General features: G+C 41.4%; 1 protein-coding gene across 2 annotated transcripts in view; it reads right to left on the bottom strand.

Moving 5' to 3' along the window:
- Positions 1 to 173: 173 nt before the first annotated feature.
- ahnak (AHNAK nucleoprotein) overlaps positions 174 to 19,126 on the bottom strand; it is a 32,950-nt gene continuing 13,997 nt past the window's right edge. For both annotated transcript variants that reach the window (XM_067385566.1, XM_067385558.1), the window contains one exon: positions 174 to 19,071. In XM_067385566.1, coding sequence (XP_067241667.1) covers positions 1,198 to 19,071 — 17,874 coding nt within the window. In that variant the 3' untranslated portion in view covers positions 174 to 1,197. The remainder of the gene's footprint in view (positions 19,072 to 19,126) is intronic.

Raw genomic sequence — 19,126 nt, 5'->3', positions numbered from 1 at the left:
AAGCTAAAAGCACAATGGTAAGATTCAACAGAGTTGAATGAATGTAATCTTATTTTTAGGCAATCAACACTTAAGTTAATTTTCCAGCAAAACAGTTCTATGTGCGGTTTTACAGTTTTTACATTACAATACATAGGATTTCAATGAAAAGAGTTACATTCAACACAAACATGTTGAGGGTTGATCACTTTATTTAGATTTTTTGCAACTGATACAAGAAAAAGAGTTAGAAACTCGAAGCCTAAATGTCCCATTATTTACAAGGGCAATGCACATTTATGCCTTTTCAAAATATTAATGTTTAACCATTGGCATTAGCATTCCTGTAGTTATATCACCACATGACAGCACGACATTTCATAAATTTAGTGAGAGGAAGAGAGAGAGTCAACTGGATGTAAAAAAATGTGGAAGATATAACCAAGAAAAAAAAAATGCCTTAGAAACCATTAAAAATCAAAGCAAGTAACAGTGCTGGTGTGCATTTAAAAAGATTCAATCAATCACTGAAAAAGACAGTCTTAGATATAAATACTTTAGAAGATTATAATCTCTGTATAAATTCCATAATATCTGAACTGTCATATTATTTGGAAGACAACGTTATGTTATCCCATGTATCTATTTTGAATCAATTTATTTACAGTTTGTACAGCCATTAAACTTCATTGTGCTTACAAATGATATCTGGTTTATCACTGCTGAAATTAGTTATTCATCTGTGATGAGTACATATGATAACATCACTAATTATATAAATGAAGCTGAAGTCATAAAATCTTTTCAAATGTAACTAAAATCATGCCTCTTGTGTGTAAATGTATCCAGACAATTTTAGAAAGGACAAGAGACCCAAAACTTTCAAAAGGTACAAAAATATAACAAGTTATCAGATGACAACTCAAAGTTGGATGCAGAACTTTTTATATTAACTACACACAATGCTGGATTGGACTTGTATTTCCTATCTACAAAACAAAAGAATTAAAATTACATAACAGATTTCTCTTATTTACAGTTAAATTGTGATTCAAAAAATATCAATTCCTGTAAAGGACATTTGTGGAAATTGATGAAACAGTGCACTATTGTTTAAATGAAAGACAGATTTACATAGTCATTTAGACAGGAAAAAAAAAAAAAAAAAAAAAAAGATAGTTTATGTGAATGTATTGTGTATAGATACTAGTATAAAAACTATTTCTTTTGCGAAACGGCAATTTCGAGTTGTGGGAACCGAAAACTACCTTTTGAACCACTATCACTGCTAGATGACGATGACATTCTGGACTTCTTTAAAGGCTGAGCAATTCCACCAGCACCCTCAATCCTAACCTCACTTTCATCTGTCACTTCATATGAACCTTTACTTTTTGAGCTAAAACCTCCAATTGTAGCAAACTTCAACTTTCCTTTTTTGCCTTTAACCTTTGTTTCTCCAGCATCTATTGAAATGTTGCCACCCTCAGCCTCAAAGTGCCCTTCAGTAGAAACAGGGGAAGCTAAACCTCCCTCATCACTTATAGAGGATGAGTGATGTCGTGATTTTTTGAAGAGGTCAAGGGAGGCAGATTTACTCTTTGGTGAAACTTTAAATCCAGAGCTTCCTTCTACTGCCAACTTGCCACTTGTCAATTCCCCAGAACTAAGACTCAACTCCTTAGACACATTTGCACCACCTTTAGCTGTAAGATCAGCATCATCTCCCTCAGCAGTAAGATCAGCTGCACTGCCACCTTTAGATTTAGTTTTGGCAAATAGTTTTGGCATTTTGACTTTTACTTTTCCACCACTGCTTTTCATATCAGTGCTCTGCATTTCTAGATTTTGGGAACTAACTTTAGCACCAGCAGACAATTCACCTGAACCTACATCTACTCCCATCTCTCTACCTTCTACTTTAGGCAATGCAACACCAAACTTTGGTATTTTAATTTTAGGAAAGGTTACATTACCTTCTTGGTACTCAACCCCAGATAATGATGCATCTGACTTCATGCCAAACCCACCTGCAGCCTCTACCTTTTGTCCCCTCACATTAAAGCCTGGAATTTCAATGCTCCCTTTTACACCTTTTTGTTCAGTGAGATTTGAATCAGCATCTAAAGCCACACCATGGACATTTACAGAAGGCACGGTCAAATCAACATCTTGTATTTTTCCTCCCATATCCATTTTAACATTGCCTTTTCCATTAATGCCGGATCCTGCTACCCTGACATCTGGGGAATCCAATGTTGCACCTCTAACATCCAGTTCAGGAGTTTTTAATTTAGCGCCAGACATGCTGATTTTTGGCATTTTTATTTTCTCCCCTTTTGTTTTTAAATTTGGACTGTCCAAACTAGCATCTGGTGTCTGAATATCAGCTTTAAGGCTTGCAGATGGCAAATCAATATCAGATGATTTTATAGTTCCAGAACCAGATAAATTACCTTTAACTTTTGGAGATTTGATATCAAATTCTACATCAGGAAAATGTAACTTTCCAAAAAAGGGTTTCTTTACTTTGGTTGACTTCAACTGTACATCAGGTTCATTTGTCTCCAACTTGACAATTTCAGTCTTCATATCACCATCAAAGGTTTTAGACTTCCCTTTCCCTTTAGTCAGTTTGAATTTACCTTTCTTTCCCTTCACATCTATGTTCATATCAGGTCCTTCTAAACTACCACCAGCATCAGGAATATCTGCATCCAATTTTGGGCTCTTGACTCCAAGAGAGAATTTTGACTTCTTTGTTTTTGGCACCTTGATGTTTGCATCTGGTCCACTAATGTTGACATCAGGGCTTTTGACATCAAGGCTCGCCTTAATATCTTTTTCGGGTACTGAAAGACTGCCACCGGAAGGCTTTACTCCAAAGTTGGGCCCTTTAAATTTTGGGAACTTAACATGTTTTAAACCCACCTCAGTTCCCTCAATATCAAGATCAGGGGCATTTACATCAATTCCAGGTCCTTTGATATCAAAATCAGCTTTTGGGAGATTGATGTCAACATCTGGACCATCCACTTTAGGACCTTTCAGTCCAAATGATGGCATTTTGATTTTTGGCATTCTTACTCCACCTTCTGGGCCCTGTATATCAACATCAGGACCTTCAATGTCCACTTTTGGAGCATTTATGTCACCTGTTGTCTTTGGTCCAGAAATATCCAGATCACCCTTGACTTTAGGGCCTTTTAGATTTAAGTTGACATCTGGCATAGAGATCTTTGGACCAGATGTGGAAGGCATTTTGAACTTGGGACCTTTGATTTTCCCTTCAGGTCCTTCAATGTCAAGATCAGGTGTTCTAATGTCAATTCCAGGTCCTTTAACATCAACATCTGCTTTTGGGAGACTGATATCAACATCCGCGCCCTCAACTTTAGGACCTTTAACTCCAAATGATGGCATTTTGATTTTTGGCATCTTAAAACCACCCTCAGGACCCTCAAGGTCTGGACCTTCAATTTCCACTTTTGGTGCTTTAATATCTCCTTCCACTTTTGGAACAGACACATCAACATCACCCTTGAGTTTTGGACCTTTCAGGTTGAAGTCAATATCTGGCATAGAAATCTTTGGACCAGAGATAGATGGCATCTTGAATTTGTGACCTTTGATTTTCCCATCAGGTCCCTCAATGTCAAGATCAGGAGTTTTGATGTCAATTTCAGGTCCTTTAACATCAATATCTGCTTTTGGGAGATTAATGTCAAGATCTGGGCCTTCCACTTTAGGACCCTTGAGTCCAAATGATGGCATTTTGAACTTGGGCATCTTCAAGCCACCTTCTGGGCCCTCTATATTAACCTCAGGACCTTCAATTTCCACTTTTGGAGCATTTATTTCCCCTGCAATTTTTGGTCCAGAAACATCCATATCACCCTTGACTTTGGGGCCTTTAAGATTTAAGTTAACATCAGGCATAGAGATCTTTGGACCAGATATGGAAGGCATTTTGAACTTGGGCCCTTTGATTTTCCCTTCAGGACCCTCAATGTCAAGATCAGGAGTTTTGATGTCAATTTCAGGTCCTTTAACATCAACATCTGCTTTTGGGAGACTGATGTCAAAATCTGGGCCCTCCATTTTGGGACCTTTAATTCCAAATGATGGCATTTTGATCTTTGGCATCTTAAAACCACCCTCAGGTCCCTCAAGGTCTGGGCCTTCAATTTCAACTTTCGGTCCTTTAATATCTCCTTCCAATTTTGGAAGAGACATGTCAACATCACCTTTCAGTTTTGGACCTTTCAGGTTAAAGTCAACATCTGGCATAGAAATCTTTGGACCAGAGACTGATGGCATCTTGAATTTGGGGCCCTTGATTTTTCCCTCAGGTCCCTCAATGTCAAGCTCTGGGCCCTTGATATCTACTTCTGGTGCTTTAATGTCTCCTTTAACTTTTGGAACTGATACATCAACATCACCTTTCAGTTTTGGACCTTTCATGTTGAAGTCAACATCTGGCATGGAAATCTTTGGACCGGAGATTGATGGCATCTTGAATTTGGGCCCTTTGATGTTTCCCTCAGGTCCTTCAATGTCAAGCTCTGGAGCCTTCATATCCACATCTGGCACCTTAACCTCAAAATCAGCTTTAGGGATTTTCACATCAATATCTGGGCCTTCTACTTTAGGACCCTTGAGTCCGAATGATGGCATTTTGAACTTTGGCATCTTAAAACCACCCTCAGGACCTTCAAGGTCTGGGCCTTCAATTTCTACTTTTGGTGCTTTAATATCTCCTTCCACTTTAGGAATGGAAACATCAACATCACCTTTGAATTTTGGACCTTTCAGGTTGAAGTCAACATCTGGCATAGAGATCTTTGGACCAGATATGGAAGGCATTTTGAACTTGGGCCCTTTGATTTTCCCATCCGGTCCCTCAATGTCAAGATCAGGAGCTTTGATGTCAATTTCAGGTCCTTTAACATCAACATCTGCTTTTGGGAGATCGATGTCAACATTTGGGCCCTCAATTTTAGGACCTTTGAATCCAAATGATGGCATTTTGATCTTTGGCATCTTAAAACTACCCTCAGGACCCTCAAGGTCTGGGCCTTCAATTTCAACTGTTGGTCCTTTAATATCTCCTTCCACTTTAGGAATGGACACATCAGCATCACCTTTCAGTTTTGGTCCTTTCAGGTTGAAGTCAACATCTGGCATAGAAATTTTTGGACCAGAGATAGATGGCATCTTAAATTTGGGGCCCTTGATTTTTCCCTCAGGTCCCTCAATGTCAAGCTCTGGGCCCTTGATATCTACTTCTGGTGCTTTAATACCTCCTTTAACTTTTGGAACTGATACATCAACATCACCTTTCAGTTTTGGCCCTTTCAGGTTGAAGTCAACATCTGGCATTGAAATATTTGGACCAGAGATTGATGGCATCTTGAATTTGGGGCCCTTGATTTTTCCCTCAGGTCCCTCAATGTCAAGCTCTGGGCCCTTGATATCTACTTCTGGTGCTTTAATATCTCCTTTAACTTTTGGAACTGATACATCAACATCACCTTTCAGTTTTGGCCCTTTCAGGTTGAAGTCAACATCTGGCATTGAAATCTTTGGACCAGAGATTGATGGCATCTTGAATTTGGGGCCCTTGATTTTTCCCTCAGGTCCTTCAACGTCAAGCTCTGGAGCTTTAATTTCTAGATCTGGTGCCTTAACCTCAATATCAGCCTTAGGGATTTTCACATCAACATCTGGACCCTCCACTTTTGGACCCTTGAGTCCGAATGATGGCATTTTGAACTTTGGCATCTTAAAACCACCCTCAGGACCCTCTATATCAACATCAGGACCTTCAATGTCCACTTTTGGAGCCTTTATGTCACCTTCAATCTTGGGCCCAGAGACATCTATATCACCCTTGACTTTTGGACCTTTCAGGTTAAAGTCTACGTCTGGCATGGAGATGTTTGGGCCAGATATAGAAGGCATTTTGAACTTAGGACCTTTGATTTTCCCTTCAGGTCCCTCAATGTCAAGATCAGGAGTTTTGAGGTCTATTTTAGGTCCTTTAAGATCAACATCTGCTTTTGGGAAATTGATGTCAACATCTGGGCCCTCCATTTTGGGACCTTTAAGTCCAAATGATGGCATTTTTATTTTGGGCATCTTGAAGCCTCCTTCTGGGCCCTCTATATTAACATCAGGACCTTCAATGTTCACTTTTGGAGCCTTTATGTCCCCTGCAATTTTCGGTCCAGAAACATCCATATCACCTTTGACTTTGGGGCTTTTAAGATTTAAGTTAACATCTGGCATTGAGATCTTTGGGCCAGATATGGAAGGCATTTTGAACTTGGGACCTTTGATTTTGCCCTCAGGTCCCTCAATGTCAAGATCAGGAGTTTCAAAGTCAATATCAGGTCCTTTAACATCAACATCTGCTTTTGGGAGATTGAAATCAACATCTGGGCCTTCTACTTTAGGACCCTTGAGTCCAAATGATGGCATTTTCATCTTTGGCATCTTAAAACCACCTTCTGGGCCCTCTATATTAACATCAGGACCTTCAATGTCCACTTTTGGAACATTTATGTCAACATCACCTTTGAGTTTTGGACCTTTCAGGTTAAAGTCTACATCTGGCATAGAGATTTTTGGACCAGATAAAGAAGGCATTTTGAACTTGGGACCTTTGATTTTCCCATCAGGTCCCTCAATGTCAAGATCAGGAGTTTTGATGTCAATTTCAGGTCCTTTAACATCAACTTCTGCTTTCGGGAGATTAATGTCAAGATCTGGGCCTTCCACTTTAGGACCCTTGAGTCCGAATGATGGCATTTTGAACTTGGGCATCTTCAAGCCACCTTCTGGGCCCTCTATATTAACATCAGGACCTTCAATGTCCATTTTTGGAACATTTATGTCACCTGCAATTTTGGGTCCAGAGATATCTATATCACCCTTGACTTTCGGACTTTTCATGTTGAAGTCTACATCTGGCATAGAGATCTTTGGACCAGACATAGAAGGCATTTTGAACTTGGGACCTTTGATTTTCCCTTCAGGTCCCTCAATGTCTAGATCAGGAGTTTTGATGTCAATGTCTGGTGATTTTATACTGACATCACTACTAGGCACACTAACATCAATATCTCCTTTGGGTGACTTAAAACCAAATTTTGGCATTTTAAATTTTGGCATCTTGAACTTCGACTTTTTCACGTTTGGTTCCGGAATATTAACCTCAATGTTAGGAGATTCAGGACCAGATACTGATGGAATCTTTAGTTTTGGGCCCTTAATTTTTCCTTCAGGTACTTCCATGTCAAGTTCTGGCCCCTTGATATCCACATCAGGCGTTTTAATGTCTCCTTCAACTTTTGGAAGAGAGACGTCAACATCACCTTTCATTTTTGGCCCTTTCAAGTTAAAATCCACATCAGGCATAGAAACCTTTGGACCAGTAATAGATGGCATCTTGAATTTGGGGCCCTTGATTTTTCCATCAGGTCCCCCAAGATCAAGCTCTGGACCCTTGATATCCACATCAGGCATTTTAAATTCTCCTTCAACTTTTGGAACAGACACATCAACATCACCTTTGAGTTTTGGACCTTTCAGGTTGAAGTCAACATCAGGCATAGAGATCTTTGGACCAGATATGGAAGGCATTTTGAACTTGGGACCTTTAATTTTCCCCTCAGGTCCTTCAATGTCAAGATCAGGAGTTTTGATGTCAATTTCATGTCCTTTAACATCAACATCTGCTTTGGGGAGATGGATGTCAACATCTGGACCCTCGACTTTTGAACCTTTGAGTCCAAATGATGGCATTTTGATCTTTGGCATCTTAAAACCACCCTCAGGACCCTCAAGATCTGGGCCTTCAATTTCAACATTTGGCCCTTTAATATCTCCTTCCACTTTTGGAATAGACACATCAACATCACCCTTGAGTTTGGGACCTTTCAGGTTGAAGTCAACATCAGGCATAGAAATCTTTGGACCGGAGATAGATGGCATCTTGAATTTGGATCCCTTGATTTTTCCCTCAGGTCCCTCAAAGTCAAGTTCTGGGCCCTTGATATCAAATTCTGGTCCTTTAATGTCTCCTTTAACTTTTGGAACAGACACATCAACATCACCTTTCAGTTTTGGACCTTTCAGGTTGAAGTCAACATCTGGCATAGAAACCTTCGGGCCTGAGATAGATGGCATCTTGAATTTGGGGCTCTTGATTTTTCCCTCAGGTCCCTCAATGTCAAGTTCTGGGCCCTTGATATCAAATTCTGGTCCTTTAATGTCTCCTTTAACTTTTGGAACAGACACATCAACATCACCTTTCAGTTTTGGACCTTTCAGGTTGAAGTCAACATCTGGCATAGAAACCTTCGGGCCTGAGATAGATGGCATCTTGAATTTGGGGCCCTTGATTTTTTCCTCAGGTCCCTCAATGTCAAGTTCTGGGCCCTTGATATCAAATTCTGGTCCTTTAATGTCTCCTTTAACTTTTGGAACAGACACATCAACATCACCTTTCAGTTTTGGACCTTTCAGGTTGAAGTCAACATCTGGCATAGAAACCTTCGGGCCTGAGATAGATGGCATCTTGAATTTGGGGCCCTTGATTTTTTCCTCAGGTCCCTCAATGTCAAGTTCTGGACCCTTGATATCAAATTCTGGTCCTTTAATGTCTCCTTTAACTTTTGGAACAGACACATCAACATCACCTTTCAGTTTTGGACCTTTCAGGTTGAAGTCAACATCTGGCATAGAAACCTTCGGGCCTGAGATAGATGGCATCTTGAATTTGGGGCCCTTGATTTTTCCCTCAGGTCCTTCGATGTCAAGCTCTGGAGCTTTAATATCCACATCAGGTGCCTTAACCTCAATATCAGCTTTAGGGATTTTCACATCAACATCTGGACCCTCCACTTTTGGACCCTTGAGTCCGAATGATGGCATTTTGAACTTTGGCATCTTAAAACCACCCTCAGGGCCCTCAAGGTCTGGGCCTTCAATTTCCACTTTTGGTGTTTTAATATCTCCTTCCACTTTTGGAACAGACACATCAACATCACCTTTCAGTTTTGGACCTTTCATGTTGAAGTCAACATCTGGCATAGAGATCTTTGGACCAGACATGGAAGGCATTTTGAACTTGGGACCTTTGATTTTCCCATCAGGCCCCTCAATGTCAAGATCAGGAGTTTTGATGTCAATTTCAGGTCCTTTAACATCAACGTCGGCTTTTGGGAGATTTATGTCGACATCTGGGCCTTCCACTTTTGGACCCTTCAGTCCAAAAGATGGCATTTTGAACTTTGGCATCTTAAAACCACCCTCAGGGCCCTCAAGGTCTGGGCCTTCAATTTCCACTTTTGGTGCTTTAATATCTCCTTCCACTTTTGGAACGGACACATCAACATCACCTTTCAGTTTTGGACCTTTCAGGTTGAAGTCAACATCTGGCATAGAGATCTTTGGACCAGACATGGAAGGCATTTTGAACTTGGGACCTTTGATTTTTCCCTCAGGCCCCTCAATGTCAAGATCAGGAGTTTTGATGTCAATTCCAGGTCCTTTAAGATCAACATCTGCTTTTGGGAGATTTATGTCAACATCTGGGCCTTCCACTTTTGGACCCTTCAGTCCAAAAGATGGCATTTTGAACTTTGGCATCTTAAAACCACCCTCAGGGCCCTCAAGGTCTGGGCCTTCAATTTCCACTTTTGGTGCTTTAATATCTCCTTCCACTTTTGGAACGGACACATCAACATCACCTTTCAGTTTTGGACCTTTCAGGTTGAAGTCAACATCTGGCATAGAGATCTTTGGACCAGACATGGAAGGCATTTTGAACTTGGGACCTTTGATTTTTCCCTCAGGCCCCTCAATGTCAAGATCAGGAGTTTTGATGTCAATTCCAGGTCCTTTAAGATCAACATCTGCTTTTGGGAGATTTATGTCAACATCTGGGCCTTCCACTTTTGGACCCTTGAGTCCAAAAGATGGCATTTTGAACTTTGGCATCTTAAAACCACCCTCAGGGCCCTCGAGGTCTGGGCCTTCAATTTCCACTTTTGGTGCTTTAATATCTCCTTCCACTTTTGGAACGGACACATCAACATCACCTTTCAGTTTTGGACCTTTCAGGTTGAAGTCAACATCTGGCATAGAGATCTTTGGACCAGACATGGAAGGCATTTTGAACTTGGGACCTTTGATTTTCCCATCAGGCCCCTCAATGTCAAGATCAGGAGTTTTGATGTCAATTTCAGGTCCTTTAACATCAACGTCGGCTTTTGGGAGATTTATGTCGACATCTGGGCCTTCCACTTTTGGACCCTTCAGTCCAAAAGATGGCATTTTGAACTTTGGCATCTTAAAACCACCCTCAGGGCCCTCAAGGTCTGGGCCTTCAATTTCCACTTTTGGTGCTTTAATATCTCCTTCCACTTTTGGAACGGACACATCAACATCACCTTTCAGTTTTGGACCTTTCAGGTTGAAGTCAACATCTGGCATAGAGATCTTTGGACCAGACATGGAAGGCATTTTGAACTTGGGACCTTTGATTTTCCCCTCAGGCCCCTCAATGTCAAGATCAGGAGTTTTGATGTCAATTCCAGGTCCTTTAAGATCAACATCTGCTTTTGGGAGATTTATGTCAACATCTGGGCCTTCCACTTTTGGACCCTTGAGTCCAAAAGATGGCATTTTGAACTTTGGCATCTTAAAACCACCCTCAGGGCCCTCGAGGTCTGGGCCTTCAATTTCCACTTTTGGTGCTTTAATATCTCCTTCCACTTTTGGAACGGACACATCAACATCACCTTTCAGTTTTGGACCTTTCAGGTTGAAGTCAACATCTGGCATAGAGATCTTTGGACCAGACATGGAAGGCATTTTGAACTTGGGACCTTTGATTTTCCCATCAGGCCCCTCAATGTCAAGATCAGGAGTTTTGATGTCAATTTCAGGTCCTTTAACATCAACGTCGGCTTTTGGGAGATTTATGTCAACATCTGGGCCTTCCACTTTTGGACCCTTGAGTCCAAAAGATGGCATTTTGATCTTTGGCATCTTAAAACCACCCTCAAGACCCTCAAGGTCTGGGCCTTCAATTTCAACTTTCGGACCTTTAATATCTCCTTCCATTTTAGGGACAGACACATCAACATCACCTTTCAGTTTTGGACCTTTCAGGTTGAAGTCAACATCTGGCATTGAAATCTTTGGGCCAGAGAGAGATGGCATCTTGAATTTGGGGCCCTTGATTTTTCCCTCAGGTCCTTCAATGTCAAGCTCTGGAGCTTTAATATCCACATCAGGTGGCTTAACGTCAATATCAGCTTTAGGGATTTTCACATCAACATCTGGACCCTCAACTTTTGGACCCTTGAATCCGAATGATGGCATTTTGAACTTTGGCATCTTAAAACCACCTTCAGGGCCCTCAAGGTCTGGGCCTTCAATTTCCACTTTTGGTGCTTTAATATCTCCTTCCACTCTTGGAACAGACACATCAACATCACCTTTCAATTTTGGTCCTTTCAGGTTGAAGTCAACATCTGGCATAGAAATCTTTGGACCAGAGATTGTTGGCATCTTGAATTTGGATCCCTTGATTTTTCCCTCTGGTCCCTCAATGTCAAGCTCTGGGCCCTTGATATCTACTTCTGGTCCTTTAATGTCTCCTTTAACTTTTGGAACAGACACATCAACATCGCCTTTCAATTTGGGACCTTTCAGGTTGAAGTCAACATCTGGCATAGAGATCTTTGGACCAGACATGGAAGGCATTTTGAACTTGGGACCTTTGATTTTCCCCTCAGGGCCCTCAAGGTCTGGGCCTTCAATTTCCACTTTTGGTGCTTTAATATCTCCTTCCACTTTTGGAACGGACACATCAACATCACCTTTCAATTTTGGTCCTTTCAGGTTGAAGTCAACATCTGGCATAGAAATCTTTGGACCAGAGATTGTTGGCATCTTGAATTTGGATCCCTTGATTTTTCCCTCTGGTCCCTCAATGTCAAGCTCTGGGCCCTTGATATCTACTTCTGGTCCTTTAATGTCTCCTTTAACTTTTGGAACAGACACATCAACATCGCCTTTCAATTTGGGACCTTTCAGGTTGAAGTCAACATCTGGCATAGAGATCTTTGGACCAGACATGGAAGGCATTTTGAACTTGGGACCTTTGATTTTCCCATCAGCTCCCTCAATGTCAAGATCAGGAGTTTTGATGTCAATTTCAGGTCCTTTAACATCTGCTTTTGGGAGACTGATGTCAACATCTGGGCCTTCCACTTTAGGACCTTTAAGTCCAAATGATGGCATTTTGATCTTTGGCATCTTAAAACCACCCTCAGGACCCTCAAGGTCTGGGCCTTCAATTTCCACTTTTGGTGCTTTAATATCTCCTTCTACTTTTGCAACAGATACATCAACATCACCCTTGAGTTTTGGACCTTTCAGGTTGAAGTCCACATCTGGCATAGAAATCTTTGGGCCAGAGATAGACGGCATCTTGAATTTAGAGCCCTTGATTTTCCCCTCAGGTCCCTCAATATCAAGCTCTGGGCCCTTGATATCTCCTTCTGGTGCTTTAATCTCTCCTTTAACTTTAGGAACGGTCACATCAACATCGCCTTTCAATTTGGGACCTTTCAGGTTGAAGTCAACATCTGGCATAGAGATCCTTGGACCGGAGATAGATGGCATCTTGAATTTAGAGCCCTTGATTTTCCCATCAGGTCCTTCGATGTCAAGATCAGGAGTTTTGATGTCAATTTCAGGTCCTTTAACATCCGCTTTGGAGAGATTGATGTCAACATCTGGGCCCTCCACTTTTGGACCTTTGAGTCCAAATGATGGCATTTTGATCTTTGGCATCTTAAAACCACCCTCGGGACCCTCAAGGTCTGGGCCTTCAATTTCAACTTTCGGTCCTTTAATATCTCCTTCCATTTTAGGAACAGACACATCAACATCACCTTTGAGTTTTGGACCTTTCAGGTTGAAGTCAACATCTGGCATAGAAATCTTTGGGCCAGAGACAGATGGCATCTTGAATTTGGGGCCCTTGATTTTTCCGTCAGGTCCTTCGATGTCAAGCTCTGGAGCTTTAATATCCACATCTGGTGCCTTAACCTCAACATCAGCTTTAGGGATTTTCACATCAACATCTGGACCCTCCACTTTTGGACCCTTAAGTCCGAATGATGGCATTTTGAACTTTGGCATTTTAAAACCACCCTCATGACCCTCAAGGTCTGGGCCTTCAATTTCAACTTTCGGTCCTTTAATATCTCCTTCCATTTTAGGAACAGACACATCAACATCACCTTTGAGTTTTGGTCCTTTCAGGTTGAAGTCAACATCTGGCATAGAAATCTTTGGGCCAGAGATAGATGGCATCTTTAATTTGGGGCCCTTGATTTTTCCCTCAGGTCCCTCAATGTCAAGCTCAGGGCCCTTGATATCTATTTCTGGGTTTTTAATGTCTCCTTTAACTTTTGGAACTGATACACCAACATCACCTTTCAGTTTTGGCCCTTTCTGGTTGAAGTCAACATCTGGCATGGAAATATTTGGACCAGAGATTGATGGCATCTTGAATTTGGGGCCCTTGATCTTTCCTTCAGGTCCTTCAATATCAAGCTCTGGAGCATTAATATCCACAGCTGATGACTTAACCTCAATATCACCTTTAGGAATTTTCACATCAACATCTGGACCCTCCACTTTGGGACCCTTGAATCCAAATGATGGCATTTTGATCTTTGGCATCTTAAAACCACCCTCAGGACCTTCAAGGTCTGGGCCTTCAATTTCAACTTTTGGTGCTTTAATTTCTCCTTCCACTTTTGGAATGGACACATCAACATCGCCTTTCAGTTTGGGACCTTTCAGGTTGAAGTCAACATCTGGCATTGAGATCTTTGGACCAGATATGGAAGGCATTTTGAACTTGGGACCTTTGATTTTCCCATCAGGTCCCTCAATGTCAAGATCAGGAGCTTTGATGTCAATTTCAGGTCCTTTAACATCAACATCTACTTTTGGGAGATCGATGTCAACATCTGGGCCCTCCATTTTAGGACCTTTAAATCCAAACGATGGCATTTTGATCTTTGGCATCTTAAAACCACCCTCAGGACCCTCAAGGTCTGGGCCTTCAATTTCAACTTTTGGTGCTTTAATATCTCCTTCCACTTTAGGAATGGACACATCAACATCACCTTTCAATTTTGGTCCTTTCAGGTTGAAGTCAACATCTGGCATAGAAATCTTTGGACCAGAGATTGTTGGCATCTTGAATTTGGGGCCCTTGATTTTTCCATCAGGTCCTTCAATGTCCAGCTCTGGGGCTTTGATATCCACATCTGGTGCCTTAACCTCAATATCGGCTTTATGGAGTTTCACATCAACATCTGGACCATCCATTTTTGGACCCTTGAATCCGAATGATGGCATTTTCATCTTTGGCATCTTAAAACCACCCTCAGGACCCTCAAGTTCTGGTCCTTCAATTTCTACTTTTGGTGCTTTAATATCTCCTTCCACTTTTGAAATGGACACATCAACATCACCTTTAAGTTTTGGGCCTTTCAGGTTGAAGTCAACATCTGGCATAGAAATCTTTGGACCAGAGATTGTTGGCATCTTGAATTTGGGGCCCTTGATTTTTCCATCAGGTCCTTCAAAGTCCAGCTCTGGGGCTTTGATATCCACATCTGGTGCCTTAACCTCAATATCGGCTTTATGGAGTTTCACATCAACATCTGGACCATCCATTTTTGGACCCTTGAATCCGAATGATGGCATTTTCATCTTTGGCATCTTAAAACCACCCTCAGGACCCTCAAGTTCTGGGCCTTCAATTTCTACTTTTGGTGCTTTAATATCTCCTTCCACTTTTGAAATGGACACATCAACATCACCTTTAAGTTTTGGGCCTTTCAGGTTGAAGTCAACATCTGGCATAGAAATCTTTGGACCAGAGATTGTTGGCATCTTGAATTTGGGGCCCTTGATTTTTCCATCAGGTCCTTCAATGTCCAGCTCTGGGGCTTTGATATCCACATCTGGTGCCTTAACCTCAATATCGGCTTTATGGAGTTTCACATCAACATCTGGACCATCCATTTTTGGACCCTTGAATCCGAATGATGGCATTTTCATCTTTGGCATCTTAAAACCACCCTCAGGACCCTCAAGTTCTGGTCCTTCAATTTCTACTTTTGGTGCTTTAATATCTCCTTCCACTTTTGAAATGGACACATCAACATCACCTTTAAGTTTTGGGCCTTTCAGGTTGAAGTCAACATCTGGCATAGAAATCTTTGGACCAGAGATTGTTGGCATCTTGAATTTGGGGCCCTTGATTTTTCCATCAGGTCCTTCAAAGTCCAGCTCTGGGGCTTTGATATCCACATCTGGTGCCTTAACCTCAATATCGGCTTTATGGAGTTTCACATCAACATCTGGACCATCCATTTTTGGACCCTTGAATCCGAATGATGGCATTTTCATCTTTGGCATCTTAAAACCACCCTCAGGACCCTCAAGTTCTGGGCCTTCAATTTCTACTTTTGGTGCTTTAATATCTCCTTCCACTTTTGAAATGGACACATCAACATCACCTTTAAGTTTTGGGCCTTTCAGGTTGAAGTCAACATCTGGCATAGAAATCTTTGGACCAGAGATTGTTGGCATCTTGAATTTGGGGCCCTTGATTTTTCCATCAGGTCCTTCAATGTCCAGCTCTGGGGCTTTGATATCCACATCTGGTGCCCTAACCTCAATATCGGCTTTATGGAGTTTCACATCAACATCTGGACCATCCATTTTTGGACCCTTGAATCCGAATGATGGTATTTTCATCTTTGGCATCTTAAAACCACCCTCAGGACCCACAAGTTCTGGGCCTTCAATTTCAACTTTTGTTGCTTTAACATTTCCTGCCACTTTTGGAACAGACACGTCAACATCACCTTTAAGTTTTGGACCTTTCAAGTTTAAGTCCACATCTGGCATAGAAACCTTTGGTCCAGAGACTGATGGCATCTTGAATTTGGAGCCCTTGATTTTTCCCTCTGGTCCTTCAATGTCAAGCTCTGGGCCCTTGATATCTACTCCTGGTCCTTTAATGTCTCCTTTAACTTTTGAAACGGACACATCAACATCACCTTTAAGTTTTGGGCCTTTCAGGTTGAAGTCCACATCTGGCATAGAAATTTTTGGACCAGAGACTGATGGAATCTTGAATTTTGAGCCCTTGATATTTCCCTCAGGTCCTTCGATGTTAAGCTCTGGAGCTTTAATATCCACATCTGGTGCTTTTACCTCAATATCAGCTTTAGGCATTTTCACATCAACATTTGGACTCTCCATTTTTGGACCCTTGATTCCAAATGATGGCATTTTGATCTTTGGCATTTTAAAACCACCCTCAGGACCCTCAAGGTCTGGGCCTTCAATTTCAACTTTTGTTGCTTTAACATTTCCTTCCACTTTTGGAACAGACACGTCAACATCACCTTTAAGTTTTGGACCTTTCAAGTTGAAGTCCACATCTGGCATAGAAACCTTTGGTCCAGAGACTGATGGCATCTTGAATTTGGAGCCCTTGATTTTTCCCTCTGGTCCCTCAATGTCAAGCTCTGGGCCCTTGATATCTACTTCTGGTCCTTTAATGTCTCCTTTAACTTTTGAAACGGACACATCAACATCACCTTTAAGTTTTGGGCCTTTCAGGTTGAAGTCCACATCTGGCATAGAAATTTTTGGACCAGAGACTGATGGCATCTTGAATTTGGAGCCCTTGATATTTCCCTCAGGTCCTTCGATGTTAAGCTCTGGAGCTTTAATATCCACATCTGGTGCTTTTACCTCAATATCGGCTTTAGGCATTTTCACATCAACATTTGGACTCTCCATTTTTGGACCCTTGATTCCAAATGATGGCATTTTGATCTTTGGCATTTTAAAACCACCCTCAGGACCCTCAAGGTCTGGGCCATCAATTTCAACTTTTGTTGCTTTAACATTTCCTTCCACTTTTGGAACAGACACGTCAACATCACCTTTAAGTTTTGGACCTTTTAAGTTGAAGTCCACATCTGGCATAGAAACCTTTGGACCAGAGACTGTTGGCATCTTGAATTTGGAGCCCTTGATTTTTCCATCAGGTCCCTCAATGTCAAGCTCTGGAACCTTCCTATCCACATCTGTAGCTTTAACTTCTATATCTGCTTTTGAAAGATTTATGTCAACATCAGGGGCCTCTACTTTTGGACCTTTGATTCCAAAGGAGGGCATCTTTATTTTTGGTAGCTTAAAACCACCCTCAAAATCCTCAATGCCAGGGCCTTCAACTTCAACTTTTGGTGTTGTAATATCTCCTTTCACTTTTGGAGTGGACATGTTGACATCACCTTTCAGTGTTGGCCCTTTCAAGTTTAAGTCCACATCAGGTACAGTAATCGTTGGACCAGAGATTGATGTTATCTTGACACTGCTGTCTTTAACTTTTCCATCAGATCCCTCAACGTTAAACTCTGGAGTCTTGATATCCACACCCTTCTCTTCTGAAAATTTCATTCCAAATGAGGGCATTTTTACCTTTGAAACAGTAAATTCACCCTTATTACCCTCAAGATCTGATTCTTTAATTTCAACTTTTGGTGACGTAACATTCCCTTCAACTTTTGGAATGGACACGTTAACATCTCCTTTCACTTTTTGTCCTTTCAGGTTTAAGTCCACATGTGGCATATACGTTCCCTGACCAGAGATTGATGGCATGTTAAATTTGGCATCTTTGACTTTAATCTCATGTCCTTCAGTGTGAAGCTCTGGACCCCTGATGTCTGACTGTGTAACTTTAATATTAGCTTCAGGGAGACTTCCTACTGTATCAGGTACCTGAAACTTTGGACCTTCAAGTCCAAATGATGGCAGTTTTACATCAGTACCCAAATTGGAGCCCTCCAAATTAGTGCCTTTCACTCTAAATGATGAAGCTGACAGATCCTGATTGCCAGTTATGCTAAAACCTCTTTGACTAACATCTTTAAGATTTTGATTGTTATAAATCACTTCTACATTAGGACCTTCTACAGTAAACTGTTTAGTTCCAAATTTTGGATCTTTCACATGGGGTATCATGAGTTCACCACCAATTTCCTCCGCATGAACAACTGATCCACTAGTTTCCACTTTTGGTAACTTGACTTTACCTTCAACATCTGGGATGGAAAAATCTGAACCCTGGCTGATTTCAGCTTTAGGAGGTTTAATATTTACCTTGGGCCTTTGAACATCTATGGTAAATTTAGACAATTTAGTTTTATCATCAGACCCATCATTAAGGGCTTCAGACAAAGATTCCTTGCCAATAATGCCCCCTGTATCTTCACTAATGGAAAACCCTGAAACACAAGTGTCCAGAACAGGGCCCTTAACTGTAGCAAACCCAGTTTCTTTTATCTTACTTGATGCTTTAAAACCAGCTTCCACTGGAGAAGAAACATTTCCCACATCTTTGTCTAACCCCATGGTTACTCTGCCAGAGAGATCACTCCTGCCTGTAGAAATTTCAGTCCTTCCAAAACGTTCTATCACCCTCTGTTCTTTTCCCCCTGACAGTCCAGTGTCTGACACATTAATTGTAATCTCTCTCCCACTACCATCTAATTCACTTGTTGCTGTGATAGATCCTGTGCTACAGTGCTTCACAGAGGAGCCAGTGATATGGGGCCCACCAAGAGATATGTCGCCCATTTTTATACCTCCGTGTGCACTGCTAACAAAGCTACTATGTGGTAATCTGATTTGAGAAGAATCCCCCTCCGACTGCTCATGCTGCAAGACTTGCATTTTGAACTCAGGGCTTGAGTAATCAATCTGCTGACTAGTCCCCCCCGGCATGTCCACAGTGTAGGTAGTTATTCTCCGAGTGATTGTAGTAACGGTGCAACCATCACTACTTGTGCTGCTGTGGCGTTCTGTGCGCACATCAACACCCTCAGCAAGATCCTCCGACTTCAGTCTTGGTTTAATCTTCTTAGTGTAGATTCTTTTGTAGTCTTCGTCATCTCCACTCTAAAGGAAAAGAAGTTTCAAATTAGTATGATAATCCATGTCTGTGTTTACATGT

This window comes from Chanodichthys erythropterus, chromosome 1 (assembly GCF_024489055.1).
Source record: "Chanodichthys erythropterus isolate Z2021 chromosome 1, ASM2448905v1, whole genome shotgun sequence".
Lineage (NCBI taxonomy): Eukaryota > Metazoa > Chordata > Actinopteri > Cypriniformes > Xenocyprididae > Chanodichthys > Chanodichthys erythropterus.
The sequence above is the reverse complement of the archived record's forward strand: the minus strand, read 5'-3'. Positions and strand labels throughout refer to the sequence as shown.